General features: G+C 55.9%; 1 protein-coding gene across 4 annotated transcripts in view; it reads left to right on the top strand.

Annotated features, from left to right (window-relative positions):
* CYTH1 (cytohesin 1) overlaps nt 1-22,163 on the top strand; it is a 66,241-nt gene that overhangs the window by 30,324 nt on the left and 13,754 nt on the right. Inside the window, exons 1-6 of one of the 4 annotated variants that reach the window (XM_090291856.1) lie at nt 3,424-3,603; nt 18,473-18,555; nt 19,640-19,704; nt 21,379-21,445; nt 21,621-21,739; nt 22,028-22,108. In XM_090291856.1, coding sequence (XP_090147982.1) covers nt 3,576-3,603; nt 18,473-18,555; nt 19,640-19,704; nt 21,379-21,445; nt 21,621-21,739; nt 22,028-22,108 — 443 coding nt within the window. In that variant the 5' untranslated portion in view covers nt 3,424-3,575. Of the gene's footprint in view, nt 1-3,423; nt 3,604-10,275; nt 10,383-18,472; nt 18,556-19,639; nt 19,705-21,378; nt 21,446-21,620; nt 21,740-22,027; nt 22,109-22,163 lie in introns of those variants that run through there. The other 3 variants (XM_090291858.1, XM_090291859.1, XM_090291857.1) reach the window with 3 other exon arrangements.

Below are 22,163 nucleotides of genomic sequence, written 5' to 3' on the forward strand. Positions count from 1 at the left end.
CCGCTGTCGTTCTCCTGGTTATTTCAGAGCGGCCTTTGAACCTTGAGCAGCTTCCTTCCCGGGCCTGGGGCTCCGGACCGGACGGCTCAGTTCAGCTCGCCAGGGCAGCCCCGCTCTGTGCCTGCTGGCTGACGTCATTCTGAGTCGCGCCCGCTCCCGGTCTCAGAAATGCCCGCGTGTGGGTGATGAGCTGCGCGCGTCCCTAGGAGTGAGTCAGACCTGTAATTTGGCGCTTCAGATTTCTGTCGGAAGGAACTGAAGACGTGTCTGTCTGTTCATTACCTCCTTTTTGAAAAGCATTATGGTGTTGCACTAACTTTGGGACGGTAGCCAGCGGGCTTAGGCCAGGCGTGCCCCGCCCTGCTCCCGGGTTAAGGCCTAAGTGGCAGCTCTCCTGCCAGCAACCTATGGGCACCAGACAGAAACCTGTCCTGAAGGCCTGCCGCGCACAAACAGGAAGGATGGCTAGGTGACAATTTAGAGTCCCCACTGTGAGGATGTGAGCCTGGAGGTGCCGCAGGAGCGCAGCAGTGGGGGGTGGGGCGGGGGTGAGTGTCACGGGCTGGGGGGGCAGAGCAGGGATGGGCCACGAGAGGGCAGAGTGATGGGGCCACGCAGCTGAGGTGGGCCGTGCGGAGTGGGGGGGCACCTGTTCCTGAAGGTGTGTTCTTCTCCTTACCCAGGTGGAAGCCCCGGCTCTCCCATGACCCCTTTCACACCCCACGTGGACCCCACGGCTAGTCCTGGGCTCTGCCTTAAAGTACGCAGAACAGCGATCTGGCCGCGCCCTGCTCACGCCGCCCGGCTTTCGCCTGGATGGTTGTAACAGCCTCCCCGTGGGCTCCCTGCGCCTGCCCTTCCGCCCACGGTCTGTGCTTCCTCAGCAGCTGGGGAAGTGAGATCTTGCACTTTGTGCTCAGCCCTGGCAGGCACTACCCAGCTCACCCACCGTGGAAACCAGAGTTCTTAAAACAGCCTCCAAGGCCCCGGTTGGCCCTCCCGTCCTCCTCACTCCCCCTGCCCCCCACCTTGTTCTCTCCGCTCCAGCCACGCTGGCCTTCTGGCTGTCCTCAGGAGCCCATCCCTGACAAGCCCCCAGCCCCCGACCCCCCCCCCCCCAGGTAGCATTTATCATCTGACATCCCATCCTGTGCATTTACTTCTTGCTTCCCTGCCCTCTCGGCTCCCGATGGCGTGTAAACACCGCAAGGGCAGGGTGGGCTCTCTGCCGCGGCTCCGGTCCTCGGCGCCCAGGGTGCCGGAGAATGCTGAATGAGACGGTTGGGGACAAGATTAGGGATTAGATCGGAACACCAAAACTCCTCTGAGACAGAAGATAACACAAGGGACATTGTGAGAAAAATATTTGCAACACATACATTAGTCATCTCCAGATGAATAAGGGGAGGTAACCGGTCGGAAAATGGTCAGAGGACGTGAACAAGCAACTCACAAAAGAAGAGACCCCTGTCACTCATGAGGAGCTCCTGAGCACCTCCATCATCAGGCCTGCAAACGTCGGGCGACCCGAAGCTCTCGTCCCCAACAGGCCGACAGAAGCGAAGGGCGTCCTGTGGGCGCTGTGGCCTTGGGCAGGGTCTGTCGGAGCTCTGAGCACAGCGGCTGCCTGTGGCGTCCGCTGCTGAGACGCTGTGCCCTGACAGCAGGAAACGGCCCTGAGCCAGAGGGTAGAGGGGCCCAGCTGGAAATCATCACACCTCGGTTTTGAAGTGGAGCGGGATGAGGCTTCTCCCGGGATTCTCCGTGGCAGGGGGAAGCCTGGCTGTGATGTCAGCATGCGGAATTAAAGGGAAGAGTCGGGTTTATTTTAGTGCCTCCTCAAAACAGAGCGGTTTTAAAAAATATGGGGGTGGGCAAAAGTAGGCTTACAGTTGTAATACAAGTAAATAATAATACAAGAATAAACTGTTTTGCATACTCACAGCTGTAAACCTACTTTTGCCAAGCACTGTATATGTTTATGGTTTGGCAAGAAGGGAAAGGGTGGGTCAAGTCCGCTGCCCTTGAGGCACCTGTGGCTGCCTTCAAAGCGTGACTAGAGGTGGTGCTCTGGTGTCTTGCTGTAGATCTGAGTGTTTCTGCTGTGGTGACGACCCAGGACAGCAGGATGGGGACCCAGCCCAGGACAGCAGCTTCCGACCCCCACATGCTGGCTGCAGGACCAATGCGGGGAACCACCGGGGCGTGGGCCCTGCAGCCAGACACAGGGTCGAACGCCAGGCAGGCTGTGTAATGTGTCTGAGTCTCGGTGTTCTCTTCTGGGAAGGGGGGCTCCAGGTCGTAACACTTGCCCCATGGGGTGCTGTCAGGGTTGACTGAGCTGGGCCAGGTCAGGCCGACACAAAGTGAGCACTCGAGGGCTCTCGACATGGTGATGCCCCGCTGCTGGCTGTCACTGGTAAGTGACCGCTTGGGAACCTGCATCTAGGCCCAGCAGTTCTGCTTTTGGGGATGTTTGCTAAGGAAATGATGAGAGACAAGATTGGAGGAAAATCGAAGCCACTTACAAGACTCACCGTAGGGGACGCTTAAATACTATGTCCACGTTGTGAATTATCAACAGTGTGCTAGCTGTCCATTGGCAGACATGGAGAATGTCTGTTCTAAGTAACAGTAGCTGGGTATAAAGCAGCATATAAAATATCCAACACTCTGTATATGTATACATATATTGTTCCTTGTATATATTTATATATCTATGTTTATGAACTGATCTTGATATAAATGTATCTAGTGAGAGAAATATATCTCATAATTACACATGAGAGCTATGGGCGATATAGAGAGATACACGGAGCTACACGAGAGAGAGAATGAGAATAGAATACATACCAGAAGTCTGGAAGAACTGGTTGTCCCTGGGCTGCTGTTACCTGATTTCCACAGCGAGCATGTGTCGTGTGTGTAATGAGAGTGTGCAGAGAAGGCCGCTTTGGTGGAGCGCATGAGGCAGGAGAACGTGGAGAAAATTGAACTCATGTTGGGAGTGTGGCCCTCGGATTTTTTTCCCTTGCCTCTAAAGCCCGCCTTCTGCTTTTTCATAACTCTGACCCAGTGATTAGGATTTCTTAGCCATTCTCTTGGGCAGTGTGCTGTATTACCTCACCGTGAGGACCAGGGCTTTTCTGAGATTCCGTCCTGAGATAGAACATGGAAAGTGGAGAGAGGACAGCACGCTGCGCCCGCTGCTGTGGTCAAGTCTGAGGAAGACTGGGGAGCAGCTGTGAGCCTCCCGGCCTGCAGCCCAGGGCGCCTGTAGGGGGGAGAGAGAGGGTTAACGCCTAGGGACCCGCTGGGGCTTGACTTCAGGAACCGGGTGGTGACTGGGAACCCAGTGACAAGTGAGGCTGCTGGAGGCTGGCGGCTGATTGGTGCGGAGCACAGCCAGGACTTCCGGGGTTCGTTGGGAGCTGTTGTGGCGGCCGGACGAGACAGCCCCAGGTGTTCCCGGCCCCTCCCGGCCCCACCTCCCCGGGAAACTGCTGAGCTCGCCTTGGAAGGGCTGACCGAGCGCCTTCAGGGGCCTGCTGTGGCCTGCTGTGCCGGGGAGGAAGATGGTCCTGAAAGCTGAGCAGGGGGCTGGTGAGTGCCGGCCCGGCCTGGGTGTGCCGGGGGGTTAAGTATCACCTTCGGTCAGTGCGTGAGCCCTGTGGCCAGTTTCACGGCCTTTGCGGGGAGTAGCAGCCCAGACTGCTCGGTGCCACTGTTCTCGGGCGGAAGGCCGATGAGAAGCTGAGGCGTGTGTGTGTCTGTGTGTGTGTGTGTCTGTGTGTGGGGGGTGGGCGGGGAGGAACTTGGTGTGTTTTTAAACCAAAGAGCCCGTGTCCCCAGCCTTTGCCGGGCGCGCCTCGGGGCGCGGGTGCTCTGCCTTGGCAGTTGCGCCTGGACTTCCTGCGTCCGAGTAACAGTTGTCAGAAGCTCTGGGAGTCGCTTCTTTGTCCTAGTGAGTGTGACACTGAAAAGTAAAGACGTCAGAGACCAGGTTGAAATCGCCGTGAGGTTCAGGATAAACTGTGCCCATTTTCTGAGATAAAATGTGACAAAGGGAACATACATAGCTAATGGGATGGGAATCTTCTGATTGGAGCTAAAGACCGTTTGAACTTCCTCCGGCTCTACACCCACACTGTAAACAGTGATGCAGTGAGTAAAAGGATGACACAGTCTGTGGCTTGTAAATCCCGAAAGGCTGTGCAGAAGAGCCGTCTGAAAGCGCAGGTCGGGGCTTCCCGCCGTGCCAGGGCCATGGGAGTGTGTGGGGGTCACTGTGGCCCTTGGTCTGCAGGCCCTGGCGTGGGACGCCGCGGCGTGTGCCGGCTGGGAGCCAGCGGCCGGGAGGGAGCGCGGTGGGAATAACCGTCAGGCTGTACCGCAGAGGGGAGTCTTTTTTTCATCGTGTTGTTATCTTTTTTCCCCTTAATTAAAAAAACTTGTTGTTCTGTTACTGTTGTCCCGTTCGCACTGCTGCCCTCTTCAGAGTGGGTTGTGTTCAGGGTAGAGTCAGCTTTGGGGTTTCTTCTTATGCTTTTCCTTATCGAGTTGACTGTAAACCACGTTTTAAAGTTGCTCCTGTAGTAGCTCCACCTCCAGATTGTCTGGGACCGTATCTGTGGGGTGATTTGGAAAGTTGTACCATGTATGACAGGCTTCGGGGGAGAGGACCATATTCGTGTTTATAACACTTTGCGTTTGAAGGGGGGCAGTAACAGAGGCAGTTCTAGGTTGGGGTGAACATCCATGTGGGTGGTGTTGTATCTGAATGGTGAGTCCACACGAGCCAGGGTCTCTAGTTCAAAAGGGGACACTTTTGGCCCAGGCCGGTGTGGCTCAGACGGTTGGAGCATCACCCTATAGAGTGCAGTGTCTCAGGTTCGGTCCCAGTCGGGGTACACGCAAGAGGCAACAGACCAGTGTTTCTCACATCGCGGTTTCTCTCCTTCTCTTTCTCCCTCCCTTCCCCTCTCTAAAATCAATAAGCATGTCCTTGGGTGAGGATGACAAAATTAATTGATTTTGGAAAGTGGGGGACACTTTTGAGAATGGAAGAGGACATTACACACTTGCTACTGATGACGCGGGGACAGTAGGTGTGACCAGCCTGGCCTGGGCAGACAGGAGTGCTGTGACCGTGCCCTTCTGTGTGAGCCTGGCTTCAGACCTAGCGAGGGGGTCATTTCAGAGTCTAAACCAGGGGTCCCATGTCGTGGGCCTCTGGCCATCCTAGAGGCTTTCAAATTTAAAGTCAGCCACTCTGTGTGCACTTGGTTCAGTGGCCGGAATGGGGCCCCATTTTGGGGCCGGGACCCAGAGGTCCGAGTTAAGGGGAAGGGTTAACGGTGGGCACCTTTGCATTGAGGAAGGAACCTTGGGGAGCAGCTTGTGTTTTTCCCTCCTGGGGGTGTTGGGCCTGTTGCCCTTGGCCCAGTGCTGAAGTCGAAGCCCCCGTGTTGAGATGAGATGCAGGCGTGGCTTCAGGCGGAGGTGAGAGGGAAGGAGGCTGTGGCCCTTCCTTGGCAGGTCCCCAAGATGCCAGTGGGGGGAGAGCTAAGCGTCAGCCTTGTGCCCCGCACAGAGCTGCTTCTCCTGGGTTTTGTCACCTGCAGGCTTTGAGAGTTTCTTTAAAGGAGTCGGATCCTCTCCTGTCGCTTTCGCCTCTGTCCTTGCCCAGGGCAGGATGCTCACTCATCCTGCATCCCGGTGTCACCAGGGGCGACCGAGGGACAGCTGGCCTGTGCGCTGACTTGGGCACTGCTGTCCTCACTGCCCTAGGTTGGTTTTAGCTACTCATTCTTACCTTTTTAATGCCTAGCCCCCTTTGATTGTCCTTTGAACCTTCTCTTCGTGGGGGAATCCAAGCTCCTTGCTGTGTGGGCCATTAGGACCTCACAGGCACGTGCAAGGCTCTCTTCCAAGTGCTGTCCCAGTCCCCGCATGCCCTGGACCCTGCCTGACCCCGGCACCTCGCTTCTTCCCGGCCCCCTCGCCACCTGTGGTTTGTGCACCCCACTGGTCTCTGCTTCTCCCTTTGGGGAATCTGTTCATCCTTCAAGTGCTGGCCCAGCGGCTTGAGCTGCAGCTGCGGACCCCCCGCCTGCCCCGCTGGCCTGCAGGTTCCACTTGGAGCAGGGACCCGAGCTGTTTGAGGCCTGGCTCCGAGCATAGCTGGGCCTGTGCACATGCCCAGTAAGTGCTGAGCTGACGGGAGTCTGACTGTAACAGTCAGAGAAAGTGAAGAGCTGAGGGCTTCAGCCAGTGACCCACAGTTAGAACTGGGCTCTGTCTGTTAGTAGCTTGCCTTAGGTAGATTATTTATACCCATAGTTCGACTTTGTTGTAAAGTTCTAATAAAAATGGAAATGAAAAAAACACTTTAAGCTATAAGCTGCCATATGGGTATAAAATAGTATTATTTATAGGAAGATACTCCAAATAGAACTGTGTGCCGTGCCTTTCAACCAGAACACTGGGCTCTCAGGCAGCACCTGCGGTGCTGTCCCCACGTTGACGTCCCACTCCTCCCATTCCGACTGCCTCGCTTGTGGTTCTGCCAGCCTCGTGTTAGACAGGCTGCTGCGGCTGAGCTGGGTACTAAGAGGACCGGCCAAGCGCTGTAACTATAAATTCGTGTTCCTGTAGAGAGTTCTCACGCCCTTCCTTATGAGTGGAGTTTGTATTTTGCAGAATCAAAAATGGTTAGATCTTTATTTTTAAGCAGGAACACTTGGCACACAAAACACACATCACAGCAGAGCGGCGTTGCCATCTGCTGTGGCAAGTTTTGAAGGGGACTCTCTCCAATCTGAATTTCCTAGGCTCTCCTGTGCAGCATCCCGGAGCTGAACGGCTGTGGTGCTGGGCAGAGGGTCAGAACTGCCCTTTCTTCCTGGCGAGGAAGGTGAGCAGAAGTGGGGGGGTGTTCTGCCCCTCTGAAAAGGGCGAAGTTCTCCTAGGCTTTCTGCAGCCCGGTCCCAGGTTCTTTGTTACGATAGATGCGGGTGGCTGACTGCCGATGGGCAGGACCCGGGGTCCGCTAGGCAGGGAGGATGTGGAAGGCAGCAGGTTCTGTCGGAGAAGCCAGCTTTGGGGGAGAAAAGGCAGGGATTGTGGGTATTGGCAGGCACAGGCCAGGGGCCGTAAGGGCCCTGTCAGCCTGCAGAGCGGTCAGCTGAGGCAAGGACGAGCAGGTGCCGCGGGTCTGGGTAGCAGGCATCCAGACCTAGGACACGGGACACATGCCAGCTGTTGTGGACCAGCCCTCTCTGTGGCTCTGGAAGGGTCTTGGAAGTGTGTTTGTGGTGGCAGCTGACAGAACCTACCTGCAGCTTGCTGCTGGTTACTTCAAGGTGGAGTCTAGACCCTCTGGAAGTTTTTAATAGTATCCATTCCTCATATTTCTCTTGCATTTGACAGCTCTCCAAAGGCACCTTTACTGAAGTTACACTGTCCTTGCCTCTGCTCAGTTGAGGTTTCCTTTGTAGAAAAGGACTTGCAGGCCTTCTCCTGTTTACCTCGTGAAGAGCTTCAGCTTTGGGGGATTCAGATGGGTTTCGTCTTGCAGCTGGGACCGTCACCAAATGCAGAGTGGTCCCAGACTTGTGGTGCCATGGAGCATCTGACGAGTGACCGGGTATAGCCAGTCAGCTCTGCCAGGGGAGCCGCCGCCGGCCTCCCAGTGGCACATCAGGCAGCAGGAACTGAAGTTAAACAGCGTGGTAAGATGTGAGGACCTGGTGACCTCACGTGTTCTCCTGAGCACGTGCAGGACTTGGATAGGTAGACTGAGGCGACACACTGACTAGGGAAGACAGAGGCAGGAAAGTCAAGTCCGCTGTCCTCTGTGCTGCCGGGCTCAGGATCGCCCCACATGCTCCTTCGTTTCTTAAAATAGCTTCTTGACTTGCGTGTGCTCTTCCTTGCTCTGCAGAGAAATCATGAAGGCCTAACTTCCCACCTAAAAAGATCCAGTGGCTCTTTCCTTTCTGGCTCTGAAGTCTCTGCTCCATTGTACTTTCTGTTGAGAGTTCAGGGTTCTGATTCACCGACCCCAGGTGGAACCCCACCTGGGAAACTACAGCATCCTGGTGCTGCGGCAGGTCAGGCCCCGCACAGAGGCCTGCCTCGCGCGTGAGGGTCCCCGCCGGGCCGGTGGGCGCCGTGCAGTATGCACGTTCTACCGTGTGCTGTGTAGTTGGAGAGCCGAAGCCCCTCCTCGCGTGTGGCCGCGGTGCGGCTCTGTCCCTGCGGTTGTGCTCATCTTTGTTCTGCTGGTCCTCACGAAGCCACCTGTCTGGGAGTTAAATACGGAACCTCTGTCCCATGCTTTCTCGTCCTGGTGGTTGCCTTTAGCTCACAGGACTTCGTGTTCCACTCCAAGACTTCTCATCCGAGGGTGCCAAGCCAGGTAGGCGCTCCGAGACTGTGACCCTGCTAATCTGGTTTTTTGTTCCAGAATTTTTCTGGTTTCTTTTTTCACATTACAGTCCTTGATTCATCTGGGATTAGTTCTGTCATGATGTAGGTATACAACTTCGTTTCCCCCGGGCGGCTAGCTAATTGCCCCGCCCCACTGACTGAATAATGTTATTTTTCTCTATATTTTATGAGATTTTATTTAGTTATTTAAAGTGCCACCTGTATGACCACGTTTGTTGAAAACTTGTATCCTTTTGCAGCTTAAAACAGGTTTCATAAATAATTTCAGGGTTTGTTTCTCATAGACTTCCTATGATTCTTTCAGGTGAGGACTGCCATTCTGGCCCCAAAACAAAATTGTTCATGTCATGGCTGCTTCTTAAGGACGGAGTCCGGGCTGCAGAGCCCGAGTGTTTGGGTCAGGGCTGGGGACCCTGTCACGATGATGAAGAAGCCCCAGAGTACAGGGCCCCATTAATAGGAGGCGGGGTGCCTCCTAATAGCAGTTTCCTAAGGAGAGAGAACTGGGAGTCAGTGGAAGGTGGGGTGTTTTTAGGTTTTTATTCCCTTTTTTTGTTGTTTATCCAGAGCAGTGGTTCTTAACCAGGACGGTTTTCCCCTCCAGGGGACGTTTGGCACTATCTGGAGACATTTCTGGTTGTCACACCTGGGGGTGGGGCCTTGGTGCTACTGGCATCCAGCGGGCAGGGCCAGGGTGCAGCTGGACCAGCTGCCGTGCAAGGAACAGTGACCCTCAGCCTGTCGTCAGTGCCGAGGTCAAAGAGCCCTCATCTAGTTAGAGTAGTGACTCATTTTCTGTTTTCCTTCTTGCTTCTTTGGGACTCCGCTTAAAGCCCTTGTCTCTTCCCTTATTAGTTAACGGCAGTGTTTGTCAGAGTGGTCGGCAGACAGCTGCCCCCGTTGTCCCCCGTTCTTACTTACGTGGGGGCGCGCGCCTGTGGAAGCCGGGCCTTGGGTCCTGGATTCCCAGATCTGTGTCCTTGGTGACCCTCGCCCCCTCCGAAGGTTGACGGACACTGCTCTGAGGCTGTCATCAGGTTTCTTGTTCCCTGCCATCGTCCAGTATTGCCTAACTCAGTCGAACCAGAACGTGCTGAGGTGTGATTTTGCAGCCCCTGGTCAGGACCCGGAACCGTTGCCAGCGTGTGGAGACAGTGGCCAGCACGTGCCCTGCGTGGGAGGCGCGCCCTTTTGGGGAAGAGGCTGGAGCATCCGTGTGGAGAGCGGGGCCTGAGGCCTCGGAGCGCAGGAGGCAGGGGGATCGTGTGAAGCAGTCCGCTGAGGTCACGGCCCGCTGACCTGGCGCAGAGCAGGGGAAGGAGGTGGCCTTGTGCTTAGGGGTGACAGAAGAGCCTGCTCTCCATAGATCCCTCTGTCCGCTCAGTGATGGGCTGGCGTCTTCAGTAAGGGTTAACGTCTCCGGGGAATCGGCCATTAGGGTTTTACTTCTAAGGGGGAGGGAGAAGCCAGTACAGCCTGTGAACAAATGCTGGCGGTGTGTCCCCTCCCCTGCAGGAGGCCCGCGTGGGGGGGCCGGAGGAGGGGCGACCATAATTGCATTCATGGCAATGAGCCTGCGAGGAGCTTAGCAGCACAGACTCCGAGTGTCAGCCAGGCGACAGCCCCGCGCCCCGCCATCTCCGGCCACGCCAGCATCCCTACCAGCATCGGCTCCAGTCCCACGGGCTTTCGCTCAGCTTTTGTTTCCTCCCGCTGCCTCCACCCTGGCTGTGCTGGCACACATGCTCTGCCTGCGCCGTCCCTCCCTCCCCCGGGCGCTGTGGGGGCACCCGGGAGCCGGGGGCTGTGGGGTCGTGGCGCTGGTCCGCCATGGGCTCTGAAGCGGACAGCTGCGACCTGCCCGGGCTCTGACGTTGCTGCTGGTGCCGCCGGGACGAGGGGGCTGCGGGAGAGAGGCCTCGCCCTGGGTAAGAGGCGGGTGGAGGGCGCAGGGAGCCCTCGGTGCGGAGCGCCATGTCGAGTGCGGGGGCCCCGCTCTGTGACCTGCCGCTCGTGGCCCCCGGAGCCCGGCCCCGCTGCCGTGTGCAGGCGCTGGTCCCTGCTCGGCTGCCTGCGGTTTCGTGTTCTGCTCTCGCCTCTGAGGGCCTTTCCACGGCTCCTCTGAGAGAGGTTCAGGCATCCAGTGTGGATTCTTCTAGGCCTGAGATTCAGGAACAAGCTGAGAACGGTGTCTGTGGTCCTGCGGTCCTGCTTCAGGGGTCAGAAGTAGGGTGGCAGAACGCCCAGGGGCACACTCGGGGGATTCTGTCCCCTGCCGTGTACTGCAGGAGTTGCTGTTATTCTGTAAGGACTTCGGGACCTTGCCTGGGGGTGGGGAGCCCCCTTTCCAATAATGCATGCAGACGAGGAGCTGGAGTGCACCTTTAATTTGATCCTAGGGGTCCATCCCAGCCGGGAACAGCCAGGGTTTTACAAAGGGCCAGCATACTAATAGGTTTTAGGAACCAGGGAAAAGTGAGACCTGGCTTCTTAGGAAAACCCTGGGCCTCTGTTTTGGACGTGCAGGGGTGTGGGGGCACAGCTGTGCGGGGTGACGGCGGGGCAGCTGGCACAGGCCTGCCAGGGCCTCGGGGGCAAGGGGGGTGGCACGGAGGGCTGGGTCGCGGCGGGGCGGGGAATTCCGGACTTCCTGAGAGCCCAGGACTCTGCCGAGGCCCTGGGGACGCCCGAGGCGGGGTCGGTTCTCCCGTGGGGAGCTGCATCCCGCTGGCGTTCCGCTCCTGTGGTCCTTGCAGAGGCAGCCCTGCAGCCGGCGGGTGTGGGCGTGCCAGTGGGACAGGGCCACAGCAGCCCGGGGTGGCGCTGCCGTCTTAGAGAAGGGTGAGCTTCTTAAAATGGCTCTTTTCTTGTTGACCTCTTATTGAAAGCAGATGTTAACTTTGTTTTTCTAAATGAAACTTTTATGACTTAGTTTCTTTTATTGCCTTGACATTTGACTTCATTTCCCATTGGTTAGCTGGTTAAATCAGAACATTACACCAACTAAGTCTTCGAGTTCTGGCATTTTCTGTGGAAGATAAAAGATAAAACACCTGGCTTTTATGAGACCACTTATGGAGCTCTTTCGTGGACACCCTCTCATTCGAGAAGGCAGCGATGGTGACTGGGGCGGGAGAGGTGGGTCCCCAAGGCCACAGAGCGAACCAGTCAGTATAAACCCTGCGCAGGTGTCCTCCCCTCACCGGGCAGCCTGAGCTGTTGGGTTGGTGCTTAGGAAGGTTTTCCTCCAAAATGCAGAGGATGGTAATAAAAGCTTAAATGCACTTACTTCTAGGTGGGAGACTCAGTGGCTTTTGTGTGGAAAGAATTTAAACCAGAAGAGTCTCAGTATGCATGTTGGCAGTTCGCTAGACGGCACTGTCCCTGCGCGTGCCGAGTGGCAGTGTGCGCGCCGCACGCCGCCTTACCGCCTTCTGGCCCTGGCCGTGTGTGCAGGCCTGTAAGTCGGCGGTGGGATACTCTTTTAAAGTTTCCACACGAAAGGCAGGGTATAGCCTCTTATGAGAGGAACTGAGGTAAGCAGAAATCAGGAAGTCGGGATATTGCTATTCAGTTTTTTTAATTATAAAATACAGCACTAAATAGACCATTTCAGGTGCACAGTTCAGTAGCATTAAATATATGGCCATCGTCCAACCGATCTCCAGAGCTTCTTTGTCTCGTAAAGTTGAAACTGTCCCCATGAACCAACAACTCCCTGTCCCGCCCAGAGTCCCTGGCACCCACCATCCTCTTCCTGTCTCTCGGGGCCTGGCTGCTCCGGGGCCTCGTGTGAGTGGGATCACACAGGACTCGTCCTCTTGCATCTGGCCGAGCTCACTCAGCACAGTGGCCTCAAGGCCGGTCCACGTCATAACAGTGTCAGGACCTGCGTCCTTGCTAAGGCTGAACCATGTGCTGGTCCATTTTAGAAGGGATGGCTGTGGGTTCCACCTAGTAGGAAGGAGAGGTCATTGGTTTCCCAAAGTAAGCAGACCTTGGGGACGCATCGTCACAGTCAGCAGCACATGCCTCCAAGTTTTGGGCTTCGGCCACATCCCTTCGCCGTGTCCCTCTTCCCTCCTGTGGGCTCTGGTCCCAGGCCTGTTTCTAAATTCAGAGCTTTCAGCAAAATCAGTACCGCCTCTGGTTTTACAGCTCTCTGTGTTGCCTTTTGCCTGAAAGATACTCTGAAATTTTGTGACAGTCTTATCCCTGTCTTAAAGCTCTGACCCCACGTATTCCTAGTCAGCAAGAATCCAGGGTTTGGCGGAAGTTTGCTGAACATTTGCATGTTTCCAAAGCCTGAGTTCTCTCTAGTCCTTCGAATGTTCACATCGTTAGTCACTGGGATTTCCTGGGAGACCAGGTGACTAACCCTCAGGGCGGGGCAGGGGGAGCTGACGTAACCGGGTCCACACGGGCGTGAGGTCAGGGTGCCCGGCTGCACGACCAGGACTCACCATGCTCGGACTTCTGTACCGACAGGCCCTTTGCTCTTCCAGTCTTTGGAGCAGGGAGAAGCAGGGAGAAACACTGTCCTTGCTCCGTGGATAGTTTCCCAGACTTGCACTTTTGAACCCAAAGCTATTTGTCAATGGCTGCTGTCCCCTGCAGAGCCGGAAGGTGTCTGCGGAGGGCCTGGGAGAGCACGGCGCTGCACTTGACCCCATTGCCCGGTAGAAGTGGGGTGGCAGGCCGGGCCCTGCGCTTGGTTGTGTTCTCAGTCTCCCCAACGCAGCTCTGCACAGGGTGCCAGGCCCTGGGGGCCATGGTGCCAAGTCCCCGGTGGGGGCTGGGGGAGTAGAGCCCGGCGGTCTGTCTTCCTCCTCCACGCAGGGAGAGGGCGGGCTTCCTGGGCTGTGGTCCCCCCTTCCACCTGGGCTCAGTCCGGCCCCTTCCCCTTGCAAGGCGGGGGCTATGAGAGGGGTGAGTCGTGGTGGGAAAGCAAGGCCTGCATGTCTTTCCAAGCGAGGCTGGGGGCCCTGCTATGGCCGGGACCTCGGTGGTGCCTTGGCCCTAACACACACCGCTGACTCCCATTCAGGTCCCTGGGATGGGGGACAGACAGTGCGACCTGTCTGGGTTGGCAGTTGCCTGTGCTCCTGCGTTTTTACTTGGGCTTCCTGACAGGTCGCTGGGCACCTGCCCGCAGCACTGATGGCCGGCCATGTGCTGCATGCACTATTTCTGGGCAGGGTGCCTTCGCTTGGGAGGAAGGGCCCTGTCCCTTTAAGACAGCCCTCCTTTGTATGCACTGCGGGGGGCACATTTCAGCTCTGGGTTCCTGCCCACTGGTAAAATCTGCAGAGCAACATTTAAATAAAGGAATAAATAGAAGCTTCCCTTGTGTGGCTTTTCTATTCACAGCCGAGCACAATGGGCCCTTGTTGTAGGCACTTTAATCTCCTTCATTAAATCGGAACCCTGCAAGGGAATGGTGAGGGGCTGATACCGGGCTGGTCCTCATGCTGGAAGCAGGACACCTTGTAAATGAGCTCCTGAGGCCCGGGGCCCCTCTGGCTCTGCTCTGTGTCTTCTGTGCACAGGCTGCTGCCCCCCGCAGTTGCCATTCTTTGCAAGAGAAGAGGGTTTTAGCTGCCTTCCTGGCACAGAAGCGTGGCCGCAGCACGTGGCAGTCGTCGGGGGAGGAGGAGTTGTTTGTTGCTCTGCCATCTGGCCCATGAGCCCATCTTCTGCAGTTTAACCCTCAGGGCCACACAGGAAGCCACCCCACGGTTGGATGCCCTTCCCAGGAGCCCCCGAGCTCCCCCCGGGGCTGAGGGCAGGGGGGACACGGCTGTCTGAGCCCCAGCTCCTGCTGCCTGTCCTGCTGCAGCCTCCAGGGTCCCCCAGACACCAGCCAGGGTTGCAGGTCACTCCCCGCTGCTCTTCAGCCCGAGCTTGGACTCTGCTCTTTCACGACACGAAGCATTTTGTCTGTGGAGGTGCATTCCTCCTGGGCAGGATGAGAATGAAGGCCCATGTTGTGTTGATAAGCTTAAGCGGAGGAAAATGTGTTTGCTAAACATGATGTAATTTTTCTCATCTCAGAGCAAAATTCCATTAGAAAAATGAGATCTAATGATCTATGAGATCGGATAAGATATGCTTTTTCTTTTAAAGTTTTTAGATGATTTTTTTTTTTTTTTTTTACCAGAAGGGAGAGGCACTGTGATTTAAGGTGACGACGTGTGGAAGGAAGACGTGATTTATAGATCGTGTGGTTGAGGTCAGGAGCCTGCATCAAATAAAGTGAATACATGTCTTGTTTATTTTCACTGCAAATTGGCCAGAACCTTTTTCTGTCTGACCACTAGGTCATAGAATCCCTGTCTTTTCTAGTAACTGTGGTTAGCGTTTTTGTTTTTCATTAAGAAAACGCAGTGGCACCCAAATACGTGTTTGAAGCGGTTGTTCATCAGCTTGCCCCTGTGTCTTCACGCCCAGACCCGTTCCCCGGGGGCGGCCAGTGATAACTCACTTTCCTCGTAGCCGGGCCACTGGCGCCCGCACCTGACGTTCTCCTGTCACTGATCGCTCTGTCAGAGGCAGGGATCAGCTCCTGACCCCCTCCCTTCCTTCCTCCTGGGGCGTTTTTGCTACTTTATCATGATTTCAGGTCCCTTTATTTTCCCCTTTGGAACCCCATACCTGTATCTACAACCTGGATTTCTTGTCTGTGATCTTGTACCCCGCCCCCACACCCAAGGAAGCCGTGGGGCCCTGCTTGCCCGCCCCATGCGCCGCCAGCCTCACTCCTCTGTCCACTCCCCGCCGCCCCAACATGATCACGGTCGATAACGTAACTTCTGTTCTGTAACCTGGATTAGCCTCTGCCGTGTCTCCTGGTTGACCTGGGGTTCACTTGCGCATGGCACGCGGCACCTGGCATATGACAGGGACCACTTGCTGCTCTGCCTGGAGCCACGCCGCACTCCAGTGGGTTCCCTCTGCCGGGAGCTGTCCCCAGCACCAGAGCAGCCCCTCCCTTACCTGCCACCAGCGGCTCAGTGCTGCCCGTGCCGCGTGCCCCTGTTATACCAGGACTCCCTCCAGTTCTGGGGGCTCCTGTTCCCCATTACAGCAGGCGCTCTGTTCGCTCACTGTCCTCTGGTTACAGTGCTGGGGAGCAGCCCTGGGAACCGGACTCTTGTTGCCGCGAGCCTGCGGTAGGCCGGCTCCAGCGCCCGGCAGCGGCACTCCTTGCCCGTCTGTTGGGAGAAGGCGGCCTGGTGTGCGCGCAGGTCAGCTTTCGGAGTCCTCGTGCGTCCGCACGGCGCCTGTGCTGCCCCCCTGCCTGCCTGAGAGCTGAGGCTCGGGTCTGTCGTTCTCGTCAGGGCTTTGAAAGCGCCACACCCCGCCACACGCGTGCACGCTGTCCTCCAGTCACCGCCGGGCCTCCAGCCAGGTGCGGCCTTCTCTTGACTTCTCCTGGAGGGTTTCGGATCAACTCGGTCCTGCAGCTTCTGGATTTTACCCTGAATGTTTCTCTGTGAGACGAGAAAAACCTCCTACACTGAATGAATTGACTGTTTATATTTCCAGTTCGCCTCTATTTTCAAGTCTTTTTGCTCTTTGTTCTGTGGGAGTGCCTAGGCTTTCTGTTTTATTGACATTTTTATTTTGGGAGAAGGCTGGAGGGACCAAATATATTTACTTTTCAAGAGCTTATTCTTTTTCTGCAGTTGTCCCTTTTCAGAATTTCCTGTTCTTCTAAAGTTTTCTTTTCTTTTCTTAATTTTCTCTGCCTGCCTCCGGCTGGGTTTTTCTGTTCCTTGCCTGGTCTCACTCGTGGGCTCTTCGCTCTGGACTTGGCAGTCTCTGCCATGTGAGAAGGACGCAGTGGAAACACGGGAGCCCCGTGGCGGGGGCCTCCTGGCCCGTGAGCCCCGCTTCAGGCTGCCTTCTGTGAGCCGCCTCGGCAGTGGGGCAGCGCCTGGTCCCCCGGCTGTCGGCGCGGGGGCTCCATGGGCTCCGGCTCCCGTGCTGGCTGCTCACTCACAGGGTGGGTCGGTCCTTTTGGTTCTGCCCGGGAATTTCCAGTTTACAATGATAAAACCTGGTTTCTCGGGCACGCGGCGGTCTGGGTACGCAAGCATCCCGCATGACGGTTGTGCTTTTCATCAGCCTCGTTGTGAGGGCCTTCAGCGCGCCTCTGCCGGGGTCGGACTCATTGATGATCTGATCGAGCCACGTCTGTAGCTTCAAAATCACAGCCCTATTATTCATTCCCTGTAGAATAGCTATTAAAAAGGAAGTATTGCCTCAAAATTTCAAAACCATGTTGTGTTAGAATGAATATTTGTCTTCTGGAACCTCCGGAAGTTAGCTTCTTAAAGGGAACGCCTGGTCTTGCTAGACTAGAAACCTTCCTGGTCTGTGAGGTGCAGAACCATCGGGATGGAGTCCTAGGCGTGCTTTTCTCTAGAACAGGGCGTGTGGTTTCTCACAGTGGGGTTTGCTCTCATAGAGCTGAGTTGCCATTGGTCTTTCTCCGGAGGCCACGTGGGAACGCTCACACCTGAGTTCTCAGGGCCACGTGCAGCAGGGCGTGGCCTGGGCTGGGCCTAGACCGTCTGCTGGGCTCTTCAGAGGCCACTCTGCCAGCCTCAGACCCACAGGGAGCGCTGCGGCCCACAGGACTCCACGCTCGTCCGGCCACAAAACCCACGCGGTGGGCTGCAGCCACTGTCCCTGGAGCTCAGAGTAAAACAGGAGAAAACGCCCTTGGAGCTCACATCGGGGGTCCTAGTTTTGATACTGCTGTGCACAGGGGAGATGGTGTCAGATGCATTTCGTACCGTGGGCCTTGGAGTATAAAAGACACTTTTCTAGAGAAAGGTGAGGAAAAGCTGGATAAAAAATGAGAAAACCCAAGCAGTAGTCTTCATCGTGGTCTGTTGTTTCTGCCCTCTTTTGTCATCTTACATGACGTTTATGAACTGTTTGGAGAGAGGAGCTGCCCTGTGACTGTCCCGGTCCCGCAAGGAGGTCATGCGCCCTCCGCTCTGTCTGCCCAGGAGGGATGGGACGAGCACAAGAGCAGCAGTCCTTCCTAGCGCCCCTGTGAGAGTAACTAAAGTAGGTTTTACTCACCAACTTACAAGTGCAGTGTGTGATCGAGACAAAATAGTAATCAGGAGAGACTGCGCTTTTGTATGAAGTCTGGTGGGCACTTCGCACACGCGGCACATCTCAAACTGCGCTCACCACATTCCCAGTGCCTAGTTAACAGCCGCACGTGGCCCTTGTCCCTCCTGTTCCTGGAGGGAACAGGAGCCAACACTTCGGAGCTCCTGCTAATAAGCACCAGGCAGAGTTCGGGCACTTGAGTTACGCTCTTGGGCTTGATCCTCACTGCGGCCGGTGAGGTGGGCAGTGGTGTCCCCACTTCGTCAGTGATGGAACGTGGGCCGAACAGAACAGGCTGGGGGGCTCGTGCAGTGACCTGATTGGAGTGTGGTGGACATGCCCGGGTCGGCCTGATGCCAGTGCTCATTCTTCCTGAGACCACGCGGCTCCCAGCACAGTCAGGGGACAAGAGCTCACTTTAAAACATTATTCAAACTCTGTGGATGGCATAACGTGGAGAGAAAAGTCCCCAGAGCTCAGCACTGCTCTCAGGTTCTCCGCTGTATACGTGCAGTCGCGCCCCTCCCCCGTCCCCGGACGCACACAACCGGCATGCTCTGCAGTGGTCGCCTCCCACCTGAGGTGTCACAGATGGCGTCCCACGTTGGGGCTGGGCTCGGGGAGGGAGTTGAGGCTGAGAGAGGTTGGTTGGCCAGGGCCTGAAGCCCCCAGGGCCCCACCCCTGGTCCCCTCGCCTCCCTCGCCTCACTTGCGGTGGGCGAGGCAGTCCTGCCCGTCCTGCTGCGCACGGCGGGCGCTCCTTCCCCAGGCTCTCCTCCGCGCCCCAGCGCCTTTTCCTTTGACGTCTCCTGGTGGTCTCTGGATTTTATTTACTTTTTGGCGAGGTAAAAGCTTTCTTCTAACATTTTCTCCTTTTCTCTAGTTCCCAGTGACCTGACTGCAGAGGAGCGTCAGGAACTGGAGAACATTCGGCGGAGGAAGCAGGAGCTGCTGGCCGACATTCAGGTAGGAGGGCGACACATGCCATTGGGTGACAGGTGTGTTCTCCTGACTCAGCACAGCTCTGCACCGAGCGTAGGTGTGACAGTCTCCGCCTGACAGGTGGGAGAACAGGGCTCACAGAGGTCCGTGGTTCGTGAGCTCCACCAGCTGGTCGGTGGTCAGAGGCGCAGTGGCCCTGGGCTCCGGACTCCCAGGGGCGCAGGGGAGGGCTGTGACCTGAGCACAGAGCCAGCCCACTGCAGGCCCTGGCGCCACCCGTTGCTGAGCGAGCGGTTTCAGCTGCAGAGTTTTGGTTCCCTGAACTTCAGCTTCTTTATCTGAAAGATAAGAGTGAAAACACCTGCTAAGAGGTTGCCGGAGGGTTGAGTGAGTTCATGGTTATATGGGGTTTGGCTGCTGGTCACTCGGAGAGGCTTGTCAGCCATAAATACCGATCAGTGCTTTTCTAAGCTTCTAAGCTCCTTTGCATAGCCATCAAGCTTTGTGGGACAGAAGCCATTAATTAGCTGGATTCTTTTACCCCTGAGGCAGCAGGTGTTCCTCTAGGATTCTCCATAAAATACTTGGGAGCGCAGGTGGGTGGGAAAGGGGGGCCCGCCCTGGTACCCCATACTGCAGAGCGTGCAGAGGAAGCGCTGGCCTGCTCTGACCCTGCCTTCTGGGTGCTGTGTTCTCTTGCCCTAACGCTTTGGTTCCTGTTTCACTGGTGGATCTAGGAAAGCTTAGCCCCTTGCTGTGACAGTCACTGCTGACACAGGAGGGAGGGGGACAGAAAGCGGCCCCGTGCTGGCATTCCCTTTGCCGCTGCCTGGCAGCTGTGTTGGCCCAGTGTGCCCCTCGGGGGCGGGCGGCCGAGGGGCCTCCTTGGGGTCAGGAGATGCCTTTCACCTCGGTATTCCCTCGCACGCTTGCTATTGGTAGGAGCTCAATGTTTGTTGACTAGAAGAGTTTTCCAGAATGTTTTAGAATATTTTTGTCTTATTTTATTTCATTTTGCTTTTCATTGGAAGGAGCTTTGTGAGATTTCAGAGGTTTTAACTTGACGTGTATCTTCCTGTCTGGTGATCCTAGGCTGTCTGTTTTTCAGAGGCTAAAGGATGAGATAGCAGAAGTGGCTAATGAAATTGAAAACCTGGGGTCCACAGAAGAAAGGTGAGTCTGCCCTATGCCGGTGTGTGTGGCTGAGTTGCGCCGCATGCCTGGTCTGTCATTGTGGTGCATTTAGGAAGAAAAGTGCATCTTCAAACATGTTTCCTAGTGAGCACATGCGTGGCCATCCTTGCTGTGTCCCAGCCTTCGGGGCGGGACTGGTGGGTAAGAGGGCCCCCGAGGCGGTGGGAGAGGCTGGACTGGAGCCCTCGGAAGGTGCCCTGATAGTTGTGAGCATCGCTTCCCCCTGCCCGTGCCTGCCCACTGCGTTTGTAAGCAGGCTGTGCTGCCCAGTTATGTCTGGGTGCCGTCGGAAGCTTGTGTTCACTTCCTAACGCTGAGCGAGAAGAGAGCAGACACACAATTGCAGTGCCCAGTGACAGGAGTGTTTGCAGGTTGTAGTTTTCTTTTAACTACATGGGATGTTAGTGACCTTGAGAGTTTAATTTTGAATGGGGTTCCCAGACCATTTGCTAACTGCTGATGCAGTAAATGGGCTGTTTCTAATGCCTACCTGTCTGTGTTTTTCTAAGCCTAACTCTCCCTTCTGGCTCCTAAGACTGTGTGACGTTGTTACTTCAAACGAGTGTGTTTGGGGCCAGCAGGGGTGGGTGAGGCTGCCTGTTGTGGGAAGTGGCCAGCTCTTCGCTTCCGGTCTCTGTAGGGTCAGTTTTAGGTTACAGCTTTATTTTCATTTTTTAAAACTTACAGCTTAAAAGAAATGGATAAATTGGAGTTCATCAAAGTTTAAAATTTCTGCCTTATAAAAGATACTGGCTGGTGTGGCCTGCAAACTGAAAGGTCGCTGGTTCAGTATGAGGGAAAAAGAATTGTGATACCTGTATTTGAGGATTTGTATCCAGAATATATAGTATATAAAGAACACATACAATTTTTTTTTAAAGCCAAAAATAAAAGGGCAAAAAACTTGAGAAGAGATCTTGTAAAAGGAGCTCCATATGTAGTAGACACGTGACCGACACGCACCAGCGTTAGTCATAAGGAGGTGCAGCTGCACGTGCCACGAGCCGCCTCTCCGCACCCCAGGGCAGTCGGGGGGAAAGGGCCTGTGGTCCTCATGTCAGCACGTGCTGACGAGAACGAGGTGGGACAGCTGCGTGGGTGGGCAGGGTGGCCATTTCTTACAGTGTTGCCCGGATGCCCTGCTGTGCCCAGCAGTGCCGCTCCGGGCACTTCACTCGAGAGAAAGGAGGCCCCCCCACAAAGAGACTTGTACAAGAATATGTATAGGAGTTTTATCTAAAATAGCCAGAGAGCCGAAAGGGCTCAGTGCCTACCAGCAGGCAAACGGACAGACAGACGGAGGTAATGGGCTGTGAACACACACAACACGCACTTCCTGCGTGGGGGAAGTTGTACAATTGGGTGAGCTTACCAGACATCATTCACAGGTACAGTGGAATGGGTGTATTATATGATGTGAGTTACAGGTTAATAAAGTTAGGGGGGGCCTGGGGTGGGAGGAGCCCCTGAGCAGGGAGCCCAGGCCAGGGTCTCAGTGGCCCTTCCCCGGGTAGACCGAAGCATGCCTGTGCTTTCCTGGTAAATCTTTCAGAATTCCCCCCAAACCGTTGCGTGCACGTGGGCGTTACTGTAGTTTTTCCAACCCTCTTGACGGCCCAGGGTCCTAAAGTGGCTGTGGCGGTTGTTTTACAGGAAAAACATGCAGAGGAACAAACAGGTAGCCATGGGCAGGAAGAAGTTTAACATGGACCCTAAAAAGGTAAGAAAAGGATGTATTGGGGCCACAGGCTTTGGGTCGGGGTGTTGGCTGCAGCTCACGTGACACACTGCCCTCTGCGTCCGGAGCACCCACACCCACCTTCCCGCGCCCTTTGCCTTCCTTTCTAGATGTTTCTGGGGTGAGCGTCACCTGCATTTTTGTTGTGTTTTTCTAGGGGATCCAGTTCTTAATAGAGAACGACCTGCTGAAGAACACCCGTGAAGACATTGCCCAGTTCCTGTACAAGGGCGAGGGCCTCAACAAAACGGCCATCGGGGACTACCTGGGGGAGAGGTGAGGCCTGGGGACACACAGGAGGCGGGGCGTGTGGGCCAGGAGCCGCACTGGCGGGCTGCAGAAGGCCGGATTCTTGATGAGAGTTTGTCCCGAGGCAACAGCAGCCACACGGCGGCGTGGCCCTGGGGACAGCAGCCGCTGTGCTGGGGGCCTTCTGCCCTGGGTGGGGGCCTGAGCCCACGGGACTGTGCGTGGGAAACTGCCTGGTGGGGGTTGGGGTGAGCTTGGATTCTCGGTGGCTGACACCTGTGTTCCCGGCCCCATGTCTTTTGTGTTTCTCGACAGAGACGAGTTCAATATCCAGGTTCTTCATGCATTTGTGGGCTTACACGAGTTCACTGACCTTAACCTCGTCCAGGCGTTACGGTGAGCAGCATGCGCTAGCACCTGCGGGGCGGGCGGGGCGGGTCTTCAGTCGTGT

Source organism: Furipterus horrens, unplaced genomic scaffold (assembly GCF_987537825.1).
Source record: "Furipterus horrens unplaced genomic scaffold, mFurHor1.1.pri manual_scaffold_11, whole genome shotgun sequence".
In the NCBI taxonomy this organism is placed as follows: Eukaryota; Metazoa; Chordata; class Mammalia; order Chiroptera; family Furipteridae; genus Furipterus; species Furipterus horrens.